At 35.6% G+C, this 21,478-nt stretch overlaps 2 protein-coding genes and 1 non-coding gene across 7 annotated transcripts; all 3 read right to left on the bottom strand.

Annotated features, from left to right (window-relative positions):
* Window positions 1-150: 150 nt before the first annotated feature.
* LOC112570210 (presenilin-2-like) lies at window positions 151-8,861 on the bottom strand. Of its 5 annotated transcripts, none has more exons than XM_025248536.1 (11): window positions 8,705-8,861; window positions 7,286-7,436; window positions 6,539-6,831; window positions 5,477-5,618; window positions 5,091-5,158; window positions 4,531-4,751; window positions 3,716-3,814; window positions 3,194-3,292; window positions 2,658-2,915; window positions 2,389-2,501; window positions 151-1,679 (listed from the first exon to the last, which is right to left on the bottom strand). In XM_025248536.1, exons 2-11 carry the CDS (start codon window positions 7,400-7,402, stop codon window positions 1,524-1,526), a joined length of 1,566 nt encoding a protein of 521 aa, XP_025104321.1. In that variant the 5' UTR covers window positions 7,403-7,436; window positions 8,705-8,861; the 3' UTR covers window positions 151-1,523. The 5 variants fall into 5 exon arrangements, with proteins under 5 accessions (XP_025104321.1, XP_025104322.1, XP_025104320.1 ...); XM_025248537.1 differs by having other exon boundaries at window positions 7,286-7,433; window positions 8,705-8,856; XM_025248535.1 differs by lacking the exon at window positions 8,705-8,861 and adding an exon at window positions 7,740-7,887 and having other exon boundaries at window positions 7,286-7,433.
* A 442-nt stretch (window positions 8,862-9,303) lies between these two features.
* Trnak-uuu lies at window positions 9,304-9,376 on the bottom strand. The gene has a single exon. It is a non-coding gene; the product is annotated as a tRNA-Lys (tRNA).
* A 988-nt stretch (window positions 9,377-10,364) lies between these two features.
* On the bottom strand, window positions 10,365-21,476 carry LOC112570209 (transmembrane protein 62-like). The gene is made up of 14 exons (XM_025248532.1): window positions 21,173-21,476; window positions 20,708-20,819; window positions 19,953-20,087; window positions 19,773-19,818; window positions 19,223-19,370; window positions 18,582-18,706; window positions 18,166-18,288; window positions 16,417-16,572; window positions 15,897-16,056; window positions 15,657-15,767; window positions 14,884-14,977; window positions 13,450-13,563; window positions 13,135-13,253; window positions 10,365-12,819 (listed from the first exon to the last, which is right to left on the bottom strand). Exons 1-14 carry the CDS (start codon window positions 21,395-21,397, stop codon window positions 12,496-12,498), a joined length of 1,992 nt encoding a protein of 663 aa, XP_025104317.1. The 5' UTR covers window positions 21,398-21,476; the 3' UTR covers window positions 10,365-12,495.
* Between the last annotated feature and the right edge of the window lie 2 nt (window positions 21,477-21,478).

Below are 21,478 nucleotides of genomic sequence, written 5' to 3'. Positions count from 1 at the left end.
ACCATAAAGTGTCATTTCAAAGCAATGAAAACGATTATTATTGCTGAAGAGAAGTGGTTTATACTCTATGTCTGCCATTCAAGAAGTAAATATTCATAAATGCACAGCACATGCTGCACATTTTCCGAATTTGTGTACACAAAACAAATGTACAATATTTTTTTTTTATTTGTATCAAAATAGCACATAAATACTGACAACAAAGAAAACATGGATGACAATGAAGTGTTTTGGTCCATAAAGAAATAAAAAGAATTCCAATCATGTGATGTAGTACTCATCATATAAGTATCATCATTTCTTTAACTTTTAAAAAAATTGTAACGTATAATCATGCAGAGAAAAGGATTATATACAACAAAACAGTAGCTTTACTCTTGAAAGTACTCATTTTCATACAACAGAAATTAAAATAAAAGAGGAGACAAACTTGTACATACATTCATCACCACATGCGACAGTACGATTATTTCATATTTTACAATGACCACAGTATCTACAAATATTTCTAATCACAAAAACATCTGAATGCAAAGATTCATCCTTTTCTGCTATCATGAACCACCCAAGGAAAAAGGCTGTGCATTGCGATGCACTGTTGCTGCATCTTTGTGTCTAATTTACATACTTATCAGGCACAACTAGGTTGTTTTGACACAAAGCACTTGCTAAAAGAAACTCTTCTGTACCTCACTTCTCTATGCAAATATCACACACACAGAACTAAAGCCATGCTTCTGCCAGGGTCATAATCTTCTGTCTGTCCAAAGAGCACTAACTAGCAGCAGGAGAAACCCTCTTCCCTCTAGAAATTTTGATGGTGTTGGTAGATTCATTTTTTAATGAAGGTTTATATTCTAGATGAAATGCAACAGAGATGCATGAAAATATTCCGAACTAACAACCTAGTTAAAATTGCAAATATTGTTCAGTTGTATTTTCCTTTACTAGATTTGTCCCTGGCACTTCTACCACATTAATGACAAAATAGCTCCTTATCTTCTATCATCCAAAACTGTTTGAGATAAAGGCTGGTAAGTCCAACAGGTTACAGCAGTGCTCAACCTTTCCTGAACAGTCAGGATACCCAGTGCTGGGTGGACAAAAGGACTTTTTCCCTCACATTGGAACTTCAGCTCAATGGCAAAATGCAAAAGTGAAAAGAGAATATGCAAGTCACATGCCTGTTTGCCAAAAAGAAGAAGAAAAAAGTGATGGGGACGGAGCAAAATTATTAATTTTGGATTCAGAAGTTCAGAGATGGTCTAAAGCAAAAGTCAATCTTATTTCTATCATCGTCTATTTATCCACTCAAAGTGCAGTGATCCCAATTATATTATTCAACAACTTAAGTTTTTTAAAAACTGAAAATAAAAAAGCAGGATAATTAACTTGTTTTAATGGAATGCCTTTACAATATTTTTTTGTCATTTTGTGCATTCAAACATCAGGAAATGGACAGATAGCACAGAAAGATTAAATGCTTAATTAGAAAACAAATAACAATGAAAGCAAAAGAAGCATCAAATGTAGACTTGTTCGCTTGCTAGTTTATCACAGAATGGGCGCACCAGAGAACTTGTGGCGAAATTGAAAATGAGCCCAAAGGTGATCGAGATTGGCAGTGCAGGTAAGGCCTTGCGAAATATGGCCAGCAGCAGCAAAGTGAAGCACAGACCCTGGATGACAATAATGACCTGATTTTAAGTGATTGACAGCAAAATCATATCCTATTCTCAGACATCTTTACGTGCACCAGTGACAGAATTAAGTCTAACAAGAGAAATATATAGATTCATGTGTACCATTTTCAAAACAATGTTGAATTCTTGAAAGACATGCCTAAAGGAATTATGATAAATACGGAATAACCAAATTAAAGTACCAAGAGCTTTCACCTGTAAGACTGTAAACAAATTTTTTTCAAATAATCATGGTAAAGTGAGGATTGAGGAATACAAGAAATATCAACAAAGAATAAAGAAAAATAAGAATTTAAGCGAAAACCATTCAATTTTAACCTCCTTGGCATTAGCCCTGAGGATTAATCAAGTATAATGATGTATCTGGTATCAAATAATGCTTGGGGTTAATCAGTTTTAGATAAAATTTGGACCCTAAATAAAGCTTCAGGGTTAATGTTTCTTTAGTTTGGTATACAACAAATTTTGCAATATGCTTACATTTGATCAGCAAGTTTTTCGACACAACCCAAAATAAAGTAGCGAAGAACCCAAATATTACACTATAGTAAGAGTTAAGCCATCCGCAACAAGTCAGACTTTTTAAAAATTCAATAAACATGTTTGCTTCAGCAGAAAGGATTTCTTCAAGCCAATACACTACCAAAGTCTGATCAAAAAAGGAATGTGGCAAAGGAAAACTTACAATAAGAATGGCGACAAAGCAGGCTAGGGTAGTGTTCCAGTCACCATTGGACGATGCCTTTCCCACCAACACTCCGTAGAAAATAAAGTCACCTAGTCCCAGTTTCACACCACCTGTAAATTACAAAGTGCAGTAAGTTGATAAGAAAACAAACAAAAACAGGCCTTTTAAATGCATACACCCACTGAAGAAAGGCATTTCCTCTGTCAATTAAAAGAATGTCAAAAAAAGCAGTGTGAAAAAGCATAAAATATGGTGATTCAACTTACGTTCCTCTTCCTCCTCCTCTCCTGCATGTCTGCTGTTATTTGGTGTTTGTCTTGCACTATTTCGTGAACTGTTGGGTGGCGAGTTCTGATCAGACGCAACTGCCACATCTGTAGTATTCAGTGCTTCCACTGCGCTTCGTGCTTGCTGTGTTTCAAAACTTGTTGTCAATGGTGGCCTATTCCTTCGATATTCTTCAAACCCTCCATCATCAGCACCATCAACATCTGAGCCAGGTGATGTCGCATCACCTCCAGCTTCTAAATTTAAATTTATGCACAAAAGAATGCCTTCTTGTAATGACAAGAGTCTATATTTTAACATATTTTAAGACTGATAAATAAAATCGTCTTTATGTTTCAAAGTTCAAGAACGAAGTATATCAGTATAAGCATATTAGAGAGAAATATCTGAACAAGCTATGAACCTACTGAGGAAACAAATTCAACAAAAATTCAATCCAGAGATATGATGTGAAAACACGAAAGTTGACAAAAATTGTACTGGTTATTTCAACAATGTAACAATGTTATTGCACCTGCTTCATTGGATGCATCTGTGCTTTTGCGACCCTTTGACTTCTTTTTGTTGTGGTCCTCATTATCAGCCATGTTTGCCACTTGCCACATCATGGTAGCTGCAACAGATTTAACATTTCTATATAAAAAATTAACAACAATTGTGAGACACTAAAAAAAGGAGGTGGGGAATTGGTGTTTTACGCCGAGCCAGCAAGTAAGGCTATATTAGAACATAATAGCTAGCTCTGTAAACAATTGCCACATACAGAAAGAACAGTGTGCCCGAGACAAGATCTGAACCCAGGACAGCCAATCTTCACTGTACTGGCGACAGGCAATAACCGTTGAGCCCCTGGGAATGAGACAGGGTGGGTGTGTAAAAAGGTGTGTGGTTGTGTGTGCATGATCGCATGCCTGAGTATGTATGTGGGTTCTAAGCAATAAAGGCTTGATTCAATGAATGAACATACACTATAAAAATTCATGTCTTTAATTATGGACAGTTATGACTAAATGTGTCAAGAACAACTATTGCTCACATGAATAGATCAGGCCTGGAAAGATGGGTTCATTGCGCTGTGAAGCTGTCTCAACAAGCATACGAAGTGGACCTTTTGGACACAGAACTGCTACAAGATCTGTAAATAAAAGCATAAAAACATTTATTCTGGTAAATCCACAAATCAATTGCTTTTAAAGAAATAGTCACTAAATTTGTATGTGGCTGTATGATGCAATGAATGACATGACTGTAAAACATTTTGACCTAAATATCACTTTGGACTCTCCCCTTCTATATATGCCACCTACCCACCATTGAATCCTTAAACACGCACTAAAGACATATCTGTTCCGCAAGCATTACTCCTTACATTAAACCACACATAATACTAGTCCTGTCTATTTCACTTTTTTGGTCTGTTGACTAGTTCACCTACTCGTTTTCCTCTGCAGATTTCCACAACTCTCAATCCTTACTGCTTCTTTAGGGATTCTTCTTTACCTATTCTTTAATTACTATATGCATGGTTGTTTCTCCTTTTGTCCTTTCTTTGTCAGTGTCCATGTCTCATTCTTTTCTGTAGCACTTCATAAGGGTGATCATATGCTATATATATATACACACACATATCACGTTTACAGTGATTCTTCACCTATAGTGGGGGTTACGTTCCAGAAAATCCACAAAATCCCATGATAAAGTGAAAACTCCGTGATACAGAATCAGTTTTTTTTTTAAACGCAATACAGTGAAGCTGCAATAATTGAGCCACGATACAACGAGGGATGACTGTATATTATTACATTCTTGTGCTACTTCTCAAGACCAGTCAGCTGATGTGGTCATACCTACCCCATACGACCATGACACCAAGAACAACCCAGGTGGTCCAGTCAGGGAGGTACTTGATAAAGATGAGAGCCATGAGAGCTGAGATCATAATCAGGTACATTTGCTGCAAGAGTAGTGGCCCCTTCCAGTGGATGCATATCATGCCCACTACACCAAAGTTCCACATCAGGATGGCTACAGTAATGTAGTCCATTGGTACATTATAAGCTTTCAGGACCTCACTGTTTCAACACCATAAAGTTGTTTCCATTGACTTAGTTAAAAAAAGAAGCGGTCATTATAATTAGACACCAAAGTTGTATAATTATATATATGGAGTTCTGTTTCTTGGATCTCTGTATAATATTTAGTTATCATTAAATAAATAACGACAAATCAAATGGGGCTTATAAAACCATTTCCAAAACTATCCAAAATTTTGTCCTGGAAAGAGAAACTTTCTTTAGAAATAAATTTCTTGATAAATTACAAATTTCTATTAAAAACTATAGTAAATCTTCTAATCTTTAATAAAGATGCAAACGCAAGTCACATTTTCAAAATGTCAATAAGGTGCTTACCCCAAGTAAATGTAAGCAAATAAAAATAGCAACATGACTGATGACCCGATCAGCCAGCCATGAATAATCTGAAACAAGAATCTGGAGTTGTATTATGGTATTTTCACCTAGACATGTTCATGTTAAAAATCAGTCTTTTTATTGCATGACTTTAATACATGATGGAATAGAATTGTGCATAAACCTTCACTATGCGTAATCTTCCAATCCAAGAAAATTTTTGGTACATTTAAGAATTACAAAAATGGGACTGAAGACAAACCTATATTTTACAAAGCAAACGAAAATTCCCCAAAGCTTTAAGTTACATAATTACAGGATTTGTTATATTTTATTTTTAATTAGTTCTGGAGAATAGGAAAATAATATTAATAAAGTAAGTGTACCTTATAACACTTGTATTTATACAGTAGAAGGAGCAAAATAGTCATGCCAATAATTACTCCCAGCAGTATGCCAGCATTTGCAAAAGACTGCCATAGTTTGGTCCCCGTGTCATCTGTTTCATCATGGAAAGGAGTGTACACCCTGAAAAATCAAAGTTGGTTTGGAAAATCAAAGCAGATGTTCTTTAAAGCAAACTTCCTCTTGATATTTCCATACTAGACCCTTCTACCTTTTTTAAAACTTTAAAATAAGAAACATGTCTACAAATATTTAAAACAACTTTTACTTTTTCCAAAACTATTGCCTAACAGTATTAGTTACAGCCTCAACATAACTTTATGAAACACCCATTAATAATGGTCTTAATTTCCCTACAGCGCTATGACTTCCATTAATGCTTTTTGAACATTGCACTAAAACTTGTAAAACTGCAACTAAGATGGGTTGGGGGTTGAGAGGTTCTCTTTTATATGCAAACAACAGGTTCATACTCTTAGCACTGAATAAAATTTAGATATATTTTCATCCATTTTTGTCTGGTACAGATATTCAACATTTTTGGAACTTTATTGTTACTGCCACTGAAAACCTCTGTCATAATTTAAGCTACAGCAGATTTTAGCCAATAAAGTCAATGCTGCTTGCACTCAGCTATGGGAAAGGCAAATAAAGAATAGCATTTGACAAAATAAAAACAGAAATGAGCATAGAATTCCCAACAGAAATGTGTTCAAAAGAAACAGAAATGTTAGTGAAAGATGCCAGAAAATACTATGGATAGTGCTACCACTAGATGCAAGACTTGAATTGCAAAAGTTACAATACTTAGTCTTTTTTTTTAATAGAAAACTGTTAAAAAATGTTTTTCTGGTTTTAGGAAACTTAAAAACCTTATTTCAATCACAAACCCAAAAATGGACAAACTCTAAGTCAATGAGATGAGATATAAATTTTTCAAATTCCAGTAACCGTTCATTGCACAAATAATGTAATTCCTTACACTGCACACAAGGACTTTTTTACATTTAACAGAATAATAGTAAGTGATCTCTTCAACTCACAAGTATTGTGTTGTTGTAGTATAAAATGTGACTGAACTGATGGTTGCTACCACTACAGCCATACACAAGGTAACAGGTATAAATAGCATGATAACATGCTTGGCACCATAAAGCAGAGTCTCCTCTTCCTCTTCTTCCTCCTCAGGCTGTCTTCTTTCCTGGGGTTTGCGACGCCGAGATCTTGTGCTACTTCTTGGCACCATGTCAAGTCGTTGATCTGGATCTCGAATTGTAACTTCAGGTTCTCCATTAGAATTAATGGGTACTCCAGAGTGACCTTCATTATTTCCATCCTGTCAAACAAAATCCAAGTTTGATGTTAAAGAATATTAAAGCTGAAGTGTGCAAGCTCTCAAAACATTATGAATAGTAGTAGTCAAAGTTTGAAGACTCATTATAAATTTCTTCAAATAAATAATTGTTATTTGTAATTGTAATTTGTTATTTGTAACAGAAAAATTATAGAACAACATTTTTGTTTAGCATAATGGTGATTGAAAAGGCCATCCACTGGCAAATTCGTTTAAAAATTATTTGGCATAACTTTATAATAAAGTTATCTATTATAGTATTCTATAATAGAGTAACAGTAGGATCCTATTAAATAGAAGGGTGAGGTACAGGTACAATTCATTGTTCACTGGGGAATGTAGAGTTGTGTGCCGTTAATAAACTGCCTTAAATAAACCAGATGATAAGCAACTCACAACTATAAGAGGAAAAGTATGAACCAAACTTTACACTTACCATACAGTTTTCATAAGCTGTGGCTGTTAAAGTTTCATTATCTGAAGTCATTCCATTAGGAAGAAGATGAGCAGGAGAAGCTGTGACTGAATCCATGCTTGGCGGCTGTCTGGACATCAGACAAGTCCGCTCGGTGGGCTCTTCTTCACTGCTATGGGAACAATTCTTGGCACTCATGCATGAAGTTAGATCATCCACATACTAACAAAACTTGATAAAAAGATATTGTTCCGCATGCACCACATGCACAGTTTGAACATGAAAAGGCAGCAGATAGAGCTACTGTACTGAGGCTGAAAGTTAAACAGCAAGCTAAACAAAACCCACTACTGAAAATTTTCTCTGTCGAATATCACTTCTCATGTTTCTGACATCGGAAAGGCAGATCACCAACACCATGAGGGCAAAATGTGTAAAAATAAAATGTGTGATACCATCGTTAAGAAAATCTTACATGAGGCAGAGACACTTCGCTAAAAAAATAATCGACTTCCTTATGACTAGAAGATAATTTCGTCGATCATCAGACGTAAGGAAACGGAAGAATAACAGATGGCGTCATCTGCTGCTTTTTTTTCTCTCCCCTAGTAAGGGAGTAACCATTATCGTCAAAAGTTCGTTGTTGTATTTATTTTTATTTAATGCTTACACAAATTTAATTATTGTTAAAAAATAATTTTGGAAAGTATTGAACCTGAGTAATATTCTTATGAGAAAATGGAGAAGATGACAGCATCCCACATTAAATGTTTGTTTCTCAGCCCTACACACGCCCTCGATCCGCTATGAAGTGGGTTGTCAGAACGCTGTCACACCATGGACGTGTATAAGTTCGTGATCACACTCTAGTCCTCCCACGTTCACCCTGGGGTCGATTAGAGGGGACTGTTTTTGTTTAGAAGATGGGGACTACTAAGGATTTCATTAAAAAGCTCTAGAAGAAGAAGTGTGGTTTTGGGATATATAGCATTTCCTGAAGCATTTTGTCTTTTAGCTATTAATATTAATGAATTTAAGGCCTGCTCAAGTCCTTCCATAGATATTCTAGCTGTTTATAAGTTTATAGGGATCTTAATTTTAAGTTTAGATGGGGTTACATTTTTTAATTCATCCAGTTCTGTGTATTTTACATTCTGTGTCGTTCTAGGAAGTTAAATGCTTTTTAAAACTTTGTTTCACATTTTTAGTCATCTTGAATTAAAAGTAATTATAAAGACGTAACATACTAGGTATGGTACTTAAAACTGGACCTAGGGCTGGTTATGTCTTTTAATCTTTTTCCAGCTATATCATTTAGCTTTGCATTTAAATCTATATAGTGATTCTGTGAACCTGTGCAGTCAAGAGACTATATAAGTAAATGGCGCTTCATAACATATGTACGCTGTCTTCATGCAGTCACATACAAATATTTCTCACCTTTTAGTAGAATGAATTCGAAGTTTTAACAGATCACACAAAAATCTTCAGCCACATGTGTAATACCTGGTGAACAAGATTATTCGTTTTACAAGCATGTCGCTGCTAAGCTATAAATACGTGCATCGGGTGCATGGTCGATTGTACTGTACGTGTCTATAGCGCCCAGCTGACATTTTAATTGTCGTTATAAAATATCGGGCTATGCTCCACGGTTTTCAAACTGTGTAATGCGTACCACGTACCACTGGTACGCAAAGGTATGACGGGTGGTATGCGAGCACCATGCATGCGCCAAATTAAAAAGAATGCGTATATATATACCGACTAAATCATATACTAAATATCGGCGAACCTATAAGTCCTAGACTAGTATATGTATATTCGTAGAATGTAGGGTTGGGAGGTGGTACTCGGTCAATTAAAATTTTCGAAAGTGTACGTATTCGTCAATAAAAGTTTGAAAACAGGAGAGGGGGGGTGGTCAGGGTGTAGAAGAAATGCAATCGGTGAGAGAGAATAAATACGATGCCGTAAAACCTGTTCGTTTATAAGAAATAAAAATGCTTGATCGGGCTAAAAAACAAAAAAAGAAATTCCGCCCGATAAGGGACTTGAACCCTTGACCCTCAGATTAAAAGTCTGATGCTCTACCGACTGAGCTAACCGGGCTTACGAAAATAGGTGTCACATCAGCGCTACAGGGGTTTAAACCCCTTCTCCGGTCGACATGCATACGGGGCCCGGTTAGTTTATGTGCTAGGAAAGCTTCACCTAGAGGTGATTTCGAAATAAAACAACGCATTTTTTATCTAGCACATATAGCCTTTGGGAGGTTAGGGTTAGAGACCGGATTACCGGGTTGGATTACTTGGTGGGAATTAAAGTGCTTCACCTCGACGAGATTTTGGTGGTTGGGTTGGGAGAGAAAAAACCACGGCAACCCTGCTTAGACAAGGAAAAAGCATGCGTCCCGAGGCAAAAAAAAAAAAAAAAAAAAAGAGCCTTTCGATGATCACCGGACTGGAGGCCGGTCATTTCGCGCCACAGCCTAAGTCTCAAAAACAAAAAGTCAAGTCTTCCCAGGCCCGATCAGCGACGTCTGTAATTCATCATGATAGGTGAAAAAGTCAAAATACAAGTTTACAATAAAATTATAACAAAATCTTTAATTCAAAACATTATTCGCCATAGAAAGATACGTTCTCTGCATGCGTATTTATAAGCGGCTATATATTTTGTTTAGTAAAAAGGTGGCAAACTTATTTGTAAACGCAGCTTGAGTTTGCCTATCTATATTATTCGAACAACGTATGGCTCTTTTGATAATATTTGATGGTAATAAATAGATATCTGTGTCATCGGTGATAGATTCTTCTTTTGGGCCTGGGACGATTTAATTGACTGTTCGTTGATGGGGCGAAATGGGCATAGCAGGGACGAATTGACTTAGGCTGTGGGGCGAAATGACCGGTGACCGTTTCACCTTGCTCGAAAACTCAACTATAGCTGCACCATGCACGTTCATTGGGGAAACAAAGTAATCTCCTCCAAAAGACAATAAAATATCGAACTGAATATTAGACTGAAATGAATAGATGAGTGCACCTGTCTGGGGCATAAAATGTGTTCACTCCAACACTTAAAACATTTCAACAGCTATTTGTTTTTTATTTTATTTTTGTGCATTCTTCACATTCTACATTTAATTCACACAGCAATTCAACAGGATACCTTAAACAATGGAATTCAATGTTACACACAATGAGAAGGTATAGAGGGTTCAATGATTTTAATTAAAGGGCAGAATATATAACTATTTTCTTTTTTGCTAGAAATTAATGTTATCAACACTTCACATAGAATGAAAGAACTGATATTTGACTTTTTCTGAAACACAAGGTATTCTACAGTTGAGAAAGACTAAACAAAAGAAAGCAAGAGACATAACTTCTACAAAATGATATAAACACATGGTGAAAGAGAACATTATGTCATCAAAAGAGACATATATACAGCCAAGTTATCCATGCATCAGTCCTGCTGACTTGATTTACTATAGCCCAGATATTGACTTGCATTCTCTGTCTCCTCTAAGGTCAGTCATAGCAAAATGTCTCATCACTTCATAAAAACTCACTAATAATCTAATACCTTATTTTGCCTAAGACCAATGGCTATAGATAAAAATTTCCCACTGGATATAAATGCATTTTAATTTTTAAAAAATCTTTAAAATGCATCTTACTTGGGTTATCTGGAAAACTAAACCTCAAATATGACATGCATCTTTAGACAGACAGTGTTGACATTAAAACACACAAATGACATTGTAAGTGCAAAGCAGATTTAAGAATTTGTCAACTCTGCAAAAAGTGCAAAGAGAAAAAGAAATAAAAAGGTCATCCATACTTTGCTGAAACATCAAATAAAGATATTTACTTAACTAGAAGCTAGTTCATGAACTGTGAGAACCATGATTCACACACACATGTACAGACAATCTCTCACACATTCACTCACTCAGCAGAAGAATGAGCCTGGAATGCATGCATCTCATATCTGAATTAACTCCACGATAGAACATTCACAATACTTGAAGAACAAATGATCACGATTTCATAACTCTTTAAAAGATTCATTATCTTTCAATAAATAGCATTATAAATTAGTCATTAAAATGTGGAAGGCAGTGCACCATCCATATTTTAAGAATTTTAAACATTAGTGAGTGTCCTTAAAGCAGCTCTTGAAATTGTTATGTGGGGTGCTGGACAAGGAACAATGGGGTAAACACCAATCAACATTTAATTGTTCTTTAGGTGGAAAATCATTTAACATCTCTTATACCAGGTTGGAGACTAACACAGACAAGTATGCAAATATACACATATTATGTACAAATACACCTTTTTAAGTGCATTCACAAAATAAATAGTATTAAATTATTTCTGTTTTTTAAAATTTAAGTAAACTGTGTAAGTTGGATAAACATTTGTCCATAAAAACAGACTCTGCCTTCTTTTGTTTAAAAGAGAACCTGATCTTTTCCATTAACCTGTTAGTGTGAATCTGAGTAGTTTAAAGAATTAATGCAATAAAGGCTTTTTGATAATTCCACAAAGATGGGTCATTCCTTTGTAAACCAAGTCTGGTGAGTAGTGGTCAGGGTTAAGCTTTCGATTTAATAAAGTATTGTATACCATTGACTCAAATCTTGTTTTTGGTTCTAATGTATTTTTTCTGAATGTGGCTCCTTTTCAAAGGACTGGCTGTGAGTGGTTGTCTCTTAACAAAACATCAGCATAAAAACTTATTTTCTCATGAATTGTAAAGTGTTACAGTGTTCAACAGCAGGGAGCTGCAGGGGGAGTTAACTGTAAGTGGTTTTGATTTCTTATGCCTAAAACATTTACAGGATGGAGTCCAATATATTCCTACCACAGCAATTTTCCTTTTCTGATAAATCAGGTGTCCACCTGCTGGGTAGTTTACCTGTCCATCAATCTTCTGGTTTGAAGTAAAGCACACTAACCTCCAGACCAAGTTGCTTCCAAAAACAAATAACAGCATTTAAGAAATTCTACCTAGGAGTAAACAGTAACCTTTCCATTATCTAGGGTCTGATCTAGAACTTCTTAATTTAGAAATTGGCAAATACTATGTCGCTTTATAATTCTTTTTTTAAAAAGTCTCTTTCCTTAAATTTTGGACATCAACCCTGTATCTTTGGTTTGCTTTGAAGAATGTTCTTTGCACAATATTTAAGGAAAGAAAATTATTTTAGTTTGTTAATACATTCTGCCATTTACAGCACATGTTCTTTTAACGGTGGTAGTATGAGCAAAATACAAAAGCATAACTGCTACTACCAATGATCCAACCCGCACTGGGCTAAGAACCATTGCTAGAGTACCATAATTTTTAGGGAACTCCGTCAGTGCCATATATCCCTGGAAGACCAGAAGAATGGAAAAAGGAAAAAGTGAAAAAACAAAGTAACGACCAGCCAGAGATTGTGCTGCTGCAGGAACATGTAGGGAGCTGACTTGCTGTCGTCTAATGTCCAGGGTTAAGCTCAGCAACAGTAATAAAGGAATGTTGAATGTAAGCACCTGCACGTGAGCAGCAGACATTGCTTTTACCAACAGAGAGCAAAGTCACTCATTAAAAACATTCAATTCTTGATTTATGTGAATAATACATTTCTAATGATCAAGCAATAAAGTACATAATCTGAATATATTCTTCCCATAATAAAGGCTAACACTAACAGGTAAGGAACTGAATAGTCACATTAAAAAATAATATTAAGAATTAACAATTTTTCTTTGGAAAAGACCAGTCTTCAGTGATACAAATAATCATGCTCAATGGTTAATCATTCACATCACACCTTAATAAACAAATGTCAGGGTTATTATTCTTACCTGGAATATTCCATAGAAAAATGTTAGACTACCAGGTAAGAATGCGCCTTTGACATAGATGCCCCACACACAGACCACACCAATATAGTCTGACATTATTTCACCAACAAACCATGGACCTAAACGGTGTGAAAAAGCACAAAAATAAGATCTGCTCATATACAGCATATGGTAACATCATGCAATTTGTAACATATTTTTTTGTCACAAAACTAACACAACCATCCCTTCCCCTCTGGGACAAAATGATGTAAAGTTATTTTGAATTAAAAGTCTACCACTACACCAGAATCTGATACAATGTGTCCTACTTACCAAATGTAATATACATGATAAAACCCTGAAGAACGTAGTAGATACTGTCTGTTTTGGCAACTAACCAGAGTCTGTATGTCCAACCATTGATGAAGCTCACAAAAAAAGTATCACCTGAAAATAAAGATAAACTCCAAGATAAAAACTCAAGAATGATATACATTTATTATTACCTTTTTCTTATTATTTATTTAACTTTAGTTATCTGCACAAAAACTAGATATCACAACCAATCAACTTCTACTTTTCTCCCTGATTATTAAAACAATGGGGTTACACTACAAGGTTAATTCATTCCCAAGCAGGTTTGATGTTATGGTATGCATTACTATCATGTGCTAAAAATGTAGTTTTTGGCAATATTAGAAAATAGAGAATCTCTGTTAGTGCACAGCATCTTAAAAAAGTGTTTTTTTTTCTTTGGTAATATCTAGAAAAGCAGGCTTGATGTTATAGCACTGTTTCAATAAAACTGCATTTAAATTTCTTGAACTAGTTGCATCCTTAAAGGACATCAAATGCTAGAAATAAGGAGATTTTTCTTAAATGGAAGCTTAAACAAGAGAAATCACATCCAAGAAACCACAATAACAGTATTAATATGTCTATAAATGTCAGCTTGATTTTCGAGTTGGGTTTGTTTTCAAGGGTTTCTTATTTCCATAACAACTGGAATATTAAGCAAAAATCAAACAAAACCTTTCAGAATAAGCAAACAAACAAACAAACAAGAAATGCTCTGGAAATTTGATATAATTAATAGTAAGACTGAAGTTTGCTGTATAAAACTGCATAAAAAAATTCCTATTATACTAATTTCTTGCTTTAAATATTCTATAATAGCAAAAAATGAAACATTTTATCAGATCTTATCTCTTTATCAGATCAAAGTTTCTCGATGCATAGAAATGTGTGTAAATCATATAAAAGAGCTCTAAATTATGAGAAAATTTGCAAATGTGTCTGGTAAAAATAAAAAGTGTTAAGGTCAGAGGTTCATCACATAAGATGTTTTCCAAACTGGACATAAAAGCTGATATTTCATTAATACTAGTTAATCAAATGTTAGAAACACAGCTTTTTGCAGTCATAAAAACACAGCACTAATAAAGCTGTTTCTAAATAAAAGAAAACAATATTAATTCAAGTACTCTAGTGTATTTTCTTTCTACAACTGATCAGAAAATGGAGCAAGAAGGTAGTGTTGGTAATTAAAACTCCCCATCAATTTTAACTGAAGGTTTGAAAACCCCAAACAATTTGAACCTGGGGTCTAAAAAATCCCTAGCCTTTTATAGACAGTAAGCTCTGCCAGATTCTTAGTAATTCTACAGCTGTATAGAAACTGTGCTATAAAGTGGCACACTGTTTAAGAATACACTCAGCATGGAATAAATGTCAGTTGCTTTTATATAAGACAGGTGATGTTTGTACCTGGCAGAAACAGGCTGTGCACTCTGCCACACTGGCGAAGTGATGCCAACACCAGCACATAAACAAACACCAGGACACCATATGCTACTTTGGCCTGTATCACATAGGTAAGTGGGTGTATTCAGTGAAATGATGGAAGACAATTATAAAGAAACTGTTATTGTGAACTATGACAAGGATATCTGAAGAGTAACTATTTATCAGTCATTCTATAATTATTTTTGTTAATCATGAAAACTAGTATAAAACCATGTAATAATTCTACCTTCTGTATGCAGATGCATGAATGCTGATCAAGAAAATTAGTCTTTGGTGTTTACTGAAGACCTTTTTCATTTGAAGAAGGGGTCACTATTTGCAAAATTATCAGCCCTCAAACATCTTACTTTTTACTCACAGTAGGTGAAAATCATAGCATCTTAAACTTGTAGAACATACATATGTCAAATATGCTGCATATTTATACAATATACCACAAATATACCACAGGGTATAGCTCTGAGAATATACTTTAATGACATCATAAATGATATAGTCTTTGCTTCACAAAGAAAACAAATCTAAGGAATGCAGTTCATCTGATATTTAAAATGTCCATATGTACCACTTTGACTACAAAGTAACCAATACAAATTTACAGCAAACTGAATAAGCTGTAAGCACACTTAAAGAAATACTGCAAACTGATCAACTGACCTTGAGGCCATGCATACACCAAAGCAGGGAATCATTCACAAGAACTGCCAAGAGTATAAACTGGTTCACCAACTCACCAAATTGAAAATGTTCACCATGAGAATAACTCTTGGCCAGAATGCAAAGTCAGGTTGTGATCCATCCACAGAAAATGGTTGCTGAACAGTCTTGATATGGTTTCTATTATCCTGCACAAGGAAGTTCCTATAAGAGTTAAAACATTCTCACAGGCTACTACATGATATAAAGACTGAATGCTTTGTATGATCTGAAAAAACAGATTTGAGAGAAAAAAGTGTATTACAAAAAGTCTTTACCTTCACTTTTACTCTCAGCATGTGAAGACCAGAACCAAAAGAATGTGGATTCCAAGGCAAAGTGTACAAAGGACCACCTTTAGACACTGCTTTTCCTGCAAAGACTGAGTCTAGGAAGATTTCAACACTGGCTATAGGCTTTGGGCTGAACACAAGAACTCTGGGGAGGTAAACAATAATAATACAAAAATGTCAGCCAGTGAAACAGTTGTTAAATGATCTACATTTTGCATAATAAGGTTAAATGCTATAACCAGAAGTTCATATCTATGTCCTAAATATGTAAGTACATATCTAAGCTAAGAAGCTCAACCACACCCACGAACACCACCCTCGACCATGCACCTAATTGAAAACAAAGGAGGATGAAAAAAGAGGAATAATCAGGAAGTAATTAAGATATAGATGGACAGACAAATGGAGATAAAACAAGACAAAGACAAAAGTGTGAGGACATTTCCATCATGCATCTATATGTGTAGTTCAGTGTAACTTAACAGAGTAGACTAAATTTCCTCACCTGATGTGAGTAGAGTAGGCAATTGTTTCTACTGGCTCACGCCCTGGTGCAAGGAAAAGACTATGCTTAGGGTTAGTGACCAGCACTATAGGCCACTCTCCAAGCCTCTCATCAGTAAATGACAGAATGTCATGATCCACTGCCAAAATACGAAATCTGGAAGCGTACATAAAAAAAAGTTTTTCAGATCAACTCCTTGCATACCTTTTAAACAAAGATTGTTTGAAGAGAATATAAAATGCAAAGACACATGGAAAGAAAAAGGGTCAAGGCTACTTCATGACTGTATCCAGGTTACATAGCCTTAGCCTGACAAAGAATTCACATTGAGTATTAGAAATAGGGGTACGGAATGTTCTGCTAGTTCTGTTCTCCAACCCAAATGGCATGAAGTTAAGATTAAGAAGTGCATCCTCATGACCATGCTACTGGGCTATTTATTCTCCACATCTACTTCCATATATGCTTCAATCAGTACTTCTTTAAGCATTCCTACCCACCAACAGATTCCTGTGTTCAGATGAATAAGCATCATCCAAATGTATAGTTTACTCAGCCTAGATTTGCTGCATGTCCTCTTTCCCATGGACAGATTATAATTATAATTAAAAAATATAGTTATAATTCATCAATGCAACCTTAAATGAGATTAACCTATTGTGATCCTCTCCTTTACTGATCAAGATAATTGAGCCAGTTAATTTACAACCAAGAACCTATAAAAAAAACTCCTGATAACAAATAATGGTTAAGCAAAATGTATGACTTTCATGTGTATGGTGGCACAGAAAACAAATGGATATCAATATTACTGACAAATCAGAATTTTTTTTTAAAGTAGATTATGTCAAAGAAGCCTGGATAAAGCAAAAGATCTTTAATGACAAGTTAAAACCTATAAAATCAAATCAAATCAAACTTTATTGTCTGTCTGGGGAAGTCCAAGACAGAAATTTTTCTTTTGCTCACAAACCCAGCCTCATATACAAACATAATATGAGCATAACAAACACAATATGAGCATAGCAAACATAGTATGAAAATAACACAACATAATTGCCAGACATACCCATTCAAAAACGTTTAACACACATGCACAACTACACCTTCTCTCATATATATGTGAAACCTCAAAAGGAGGATGCCAGGTAGTATGGCAACCCTACGAGTCTTTGTGCCTCTTATTCAGGATGGTGATGGCTGCTGGCAGTTTTTCATGCCTGTGGCACTTTGTAGTGCCTGCCCGAGGGCAACAGCTGAAATTTGGGATGGTGAGGGTGTGTTTGGTATGAAATAATGTTATGTGCCATCTGACTGCAATAAGATACAAGTCAGAAAGTGGCAATTATGGTGTACCAGTAATTTTATTTGCCAGGTGACCATACCAGGTGGCGATGTTAAATGTCATGTGCTCTCCCAAAGACCATCTCTTCCGTTTTCTCAACATTCAGTTCCAGGAAGCTGCGGTCCAACCCCTCCTCAAGTTCCCCCACACAGGTCAGGCACTGTGACAGGGCTCGTAGGAATCAAACAAGACAGGCTCGTAGGAATCAAACAAGACAGGCTCGTAGGAATCAAACAAGACAAAAAAACGCGACAGACAAAAGTGAGCTGGGGTCAAACCACAGAGTAGCGCCCCCTTAAAAAAAGGCTATTTCATTTGTCAGCATTGCTTGCAATCTGCATTTGCTAGGAGAATAAAAAAGAGCTGAGATATTTTGAACAAGTTAAACATTTCCATGCACCTACATTCTGTTTTCTTTCCAGTCACCAAGTTCCAGTTCCAGAGTGCCTGTTTTCTGCCGACTGTACATCTGTGGCATCAGTCCACCAAGTGTATGCAGATGACCACAGAGGTAGGCAACCCCATTTCTGTGAATGGTCACATAAATTAAAAACAGTAATCACTTGCTTTTCATACAGTAACAGATGCCCACACAAATTTCCTTCACTTTTCAGTGATACCACAAAACTGTGTTGCTAAAAATAAATTTAACTTTTACTTAGTCTAGACTATGTTTTTCAACAAACATCATCTACAAACTCGGCTATAACTCACTTCATTAAACCAAACTGCTCCTGATCTTATTTCTGGTATGAGAAAGCATCACATATACAGTTCCCATTAAAACATTTGACAGTGTTTACTTCCAAAGAATACACACCTCATGATATGCCGAATGCCGGGAGGATCCTGTAAAATGAGGGATGTTGGATAATGCCCAAACCAGACAGTCAAGTTACTACTCTGACTCTCAAGTGAAAAGTGCTCAAGTTGTTTTTCTCGCTCCTGCACATCACACAAATTATTTTACTGACATACAGGTAAGTGGAAAAACAGCATTAGCATACAATACCGAGACCACAGCTATGGTTGAGATAATGTGCTTCTTTGGGGGCAGCTAAGAGCCACAAGCAATGTAGGGATTGTTGACCAAACAGATACTGATCTTGGAGGTCAGTACAAATAATAGAGTCATGACTTTAATCTAATGATACTATATTATGTGGCTCCCTGAGGCTGCCTATAATGGAATGGAGGCAAAGGCACTCAGAGCCTGACATGGTGGGAGCCTGATACCTCTAGTCCACTGTTATAGCCCCCAGGATGTGTCTTCTATTTCTTCATATTTTTGTTCTAAGACTTTACAATAGATGCCAATGAGTGGCACAGAAATTTACTCCAAGCATTTTAAACATGATCTGATAACCCAATCAAATTTAAATCATGACAAGCAACAACACTGGTTAATTTATGGATTATTTCTTTGAAAGTCCACAAGCTACTTTCAACATTTGTACTCACATCATCCAGGTTTCCAAAGAAATTGAATGGTCTCTTAGGTCCTGGAATGGGACAGGCATCCACAGCTATAAAGGAATATTTTCCAAATTTGGTCACATGCTGGTAGTGGTAAGATAATTCATGAGATGGCCCCTGTTCTGAGTGTTTCCTTCACAAAATAGGAAGAAAGACTTGAACTGATTTATACTGACGCAGCTGTGCATGGTCTAGGTAGCTGGCAGTAATGTTGCAGTAACTGACATTTCTAACTTGATTGTAATTTATAAAGAGAAGAAAATTAAAGGAGAGAAGCATGAGATATTCATGATGATTCCTATGATAGCCAAATTGTAGGATAGTCAGATAAAAGGTAACATAGGAATCAGCATATGACTGGGCAAGCCAAATGACCTTTAAAACATCTGTTTTCCAAAAGTAGTCATCTTATATTTGGCAGCAGCATTGGAAGTCAAAATGATGGACATCAATAAGTAAATATTGCTCTTAAGTAAAGAAGCTACTAAACAAAGATCATCCTTCAGGTCAACAAAGGAAAAAAAATGATGCTCACCTATACAAATTTCCTTCACCATAGATGTCGGGAACATCAAATGCATCTGCACACATGCAAACATTTCACACCTCTAACAAAAATGCTATTAAAACTCTATACCTTTCATGTTCTAAATCTGTATTTACAAGGAATGAAATATTTTACAACAGCTTTTTTCTGAAATATGTTCCTGCTCACCATGATTGCCTCGTGTGTCCAGAAAGGTTGCATTGACCACAGACTTGCATTCCCAAATAGCTTGCTGATAAACTTGCCACTCCTCTGAGAACTGCCTTGACCTGTCATCTACTTCTTTTGCATCAGTAAGGTCTCCTAAAATGGATTAGACGCTTTGAGGGCATAGCCTATGATAAGTGCTGATTTTTAAAAAATATCTAAACAAATGGATGTGCAAGGTACATAAAATGTAATTTAAGGTAAATAAATTACATTCTTCAGCTTCAGTTTAAAATATTACATGCTTAACACACACACATATGTACAGAGAAAAATAGATCATAGAGCAGAGGTGGCCAAAGGTTATTAGCTGGTCTTTGTAATACTTATATTTTTATGCAGTGCTCAGAGAGTTAATCCTTGTGTTTGTTTCATTCTGCCTGATTAGCACGTTTTCCTTCAAAATTTGCATAAACACAAATATGAAAGATATTCTTCGAGCTACACCTGCTTCTATGTTACTTTGCATATGTAGAAGCATGATTTAAATCTGTCATTAGTTGCAGCCCTATGCTCCTCGAGAAGTAACAAGGAATAAACAGAAACACACAGTCATTACTCACAACCCAGCATGTATACACCAACATGACAGCAAGGCAATCCACAGCCAATAACTGTTCTTTTCTGATGGAGAAATCTAAAAATTCTAAGGACAAGACACAGCAAAACAAGCACTTTCACAACAAGACCAGAATGGAGTTCATCTTCATTCTTACCAGTTATTAGTATCACATGGGGTTGAATGACTGTGAGGTAATCTTTACAGAAATTAATAAAGTCTGGTCCTCGCTGCAGATCCCTAAACTTGCTAATATGTAAATCACTGAGCTGCCAAAAAGAAAAAGAAAATAAATGTCATATCTAAAGAGGAACTGTAACAGAATGTACAAAAAACTAACCCTGACTTTATTAACTTCAAAATTCCGAAATTAAACTATTTCAAAGGAAATTGTTATAAATCTAAAGTTCTGGCTCTATATATTTCTACGGAAGATTAAATCTAACATCAATAATCTCTTCCAGTACACAGTTCCAAATAATATGTAGTCCCATTCAATGCTAAACTGCATGAAAAGTTTAGTTATACCAGATAATGCAAATGTTGAAACTGACTTAATATCCCACTCATCGACAATATAAATGATATTCGTACCTAATTTCCAATTTTACATATAACCCACCTGAATTATCCAAAAAATGTTATCTGGTCTATCATCAATTCTTGGCCAGTTTCTTTCCTCCCTAAATGCACGATATTGAGAAAGAGTGTCGCCTGCTACATCATTAGGGTCAATAGTATCCTTCATTATCGCCAGAAAATTGGCAACAATTATGACAGATACTATAAGAAATATGAAAACCTTTGCCATATTAAAAAACTTCCAACTAAGGAATATAAACGTCATCTACAGTTATTAGACATAGTATTTTGTGATCGGAACATTTTCCAAAGCTGTCCGATGCAAACAGCTATACAGAACTCTATA

The sequence above is a fragment of the Pomacea canaliculata genome, linkage group LG8 (assembly GCF_003073045.1).
Source record: "Pomacea canaliculata isolate SZHN2017 linkage group LG8, ASM307304v1, whole genome shotgun sequence".
NCBI classification, from domain to species: domain Eukaryota; kingdom Metazoa; phylum Mollusca; class Gastropoda; order Architaenioglossa; family Ampullariidae; genus Pomacea; species Pomacea canaliculata.
Note: the sequence above shows the minus strand (reverse complement) of the source record. Positions and strands in the feature narration are given on the sequence as shown.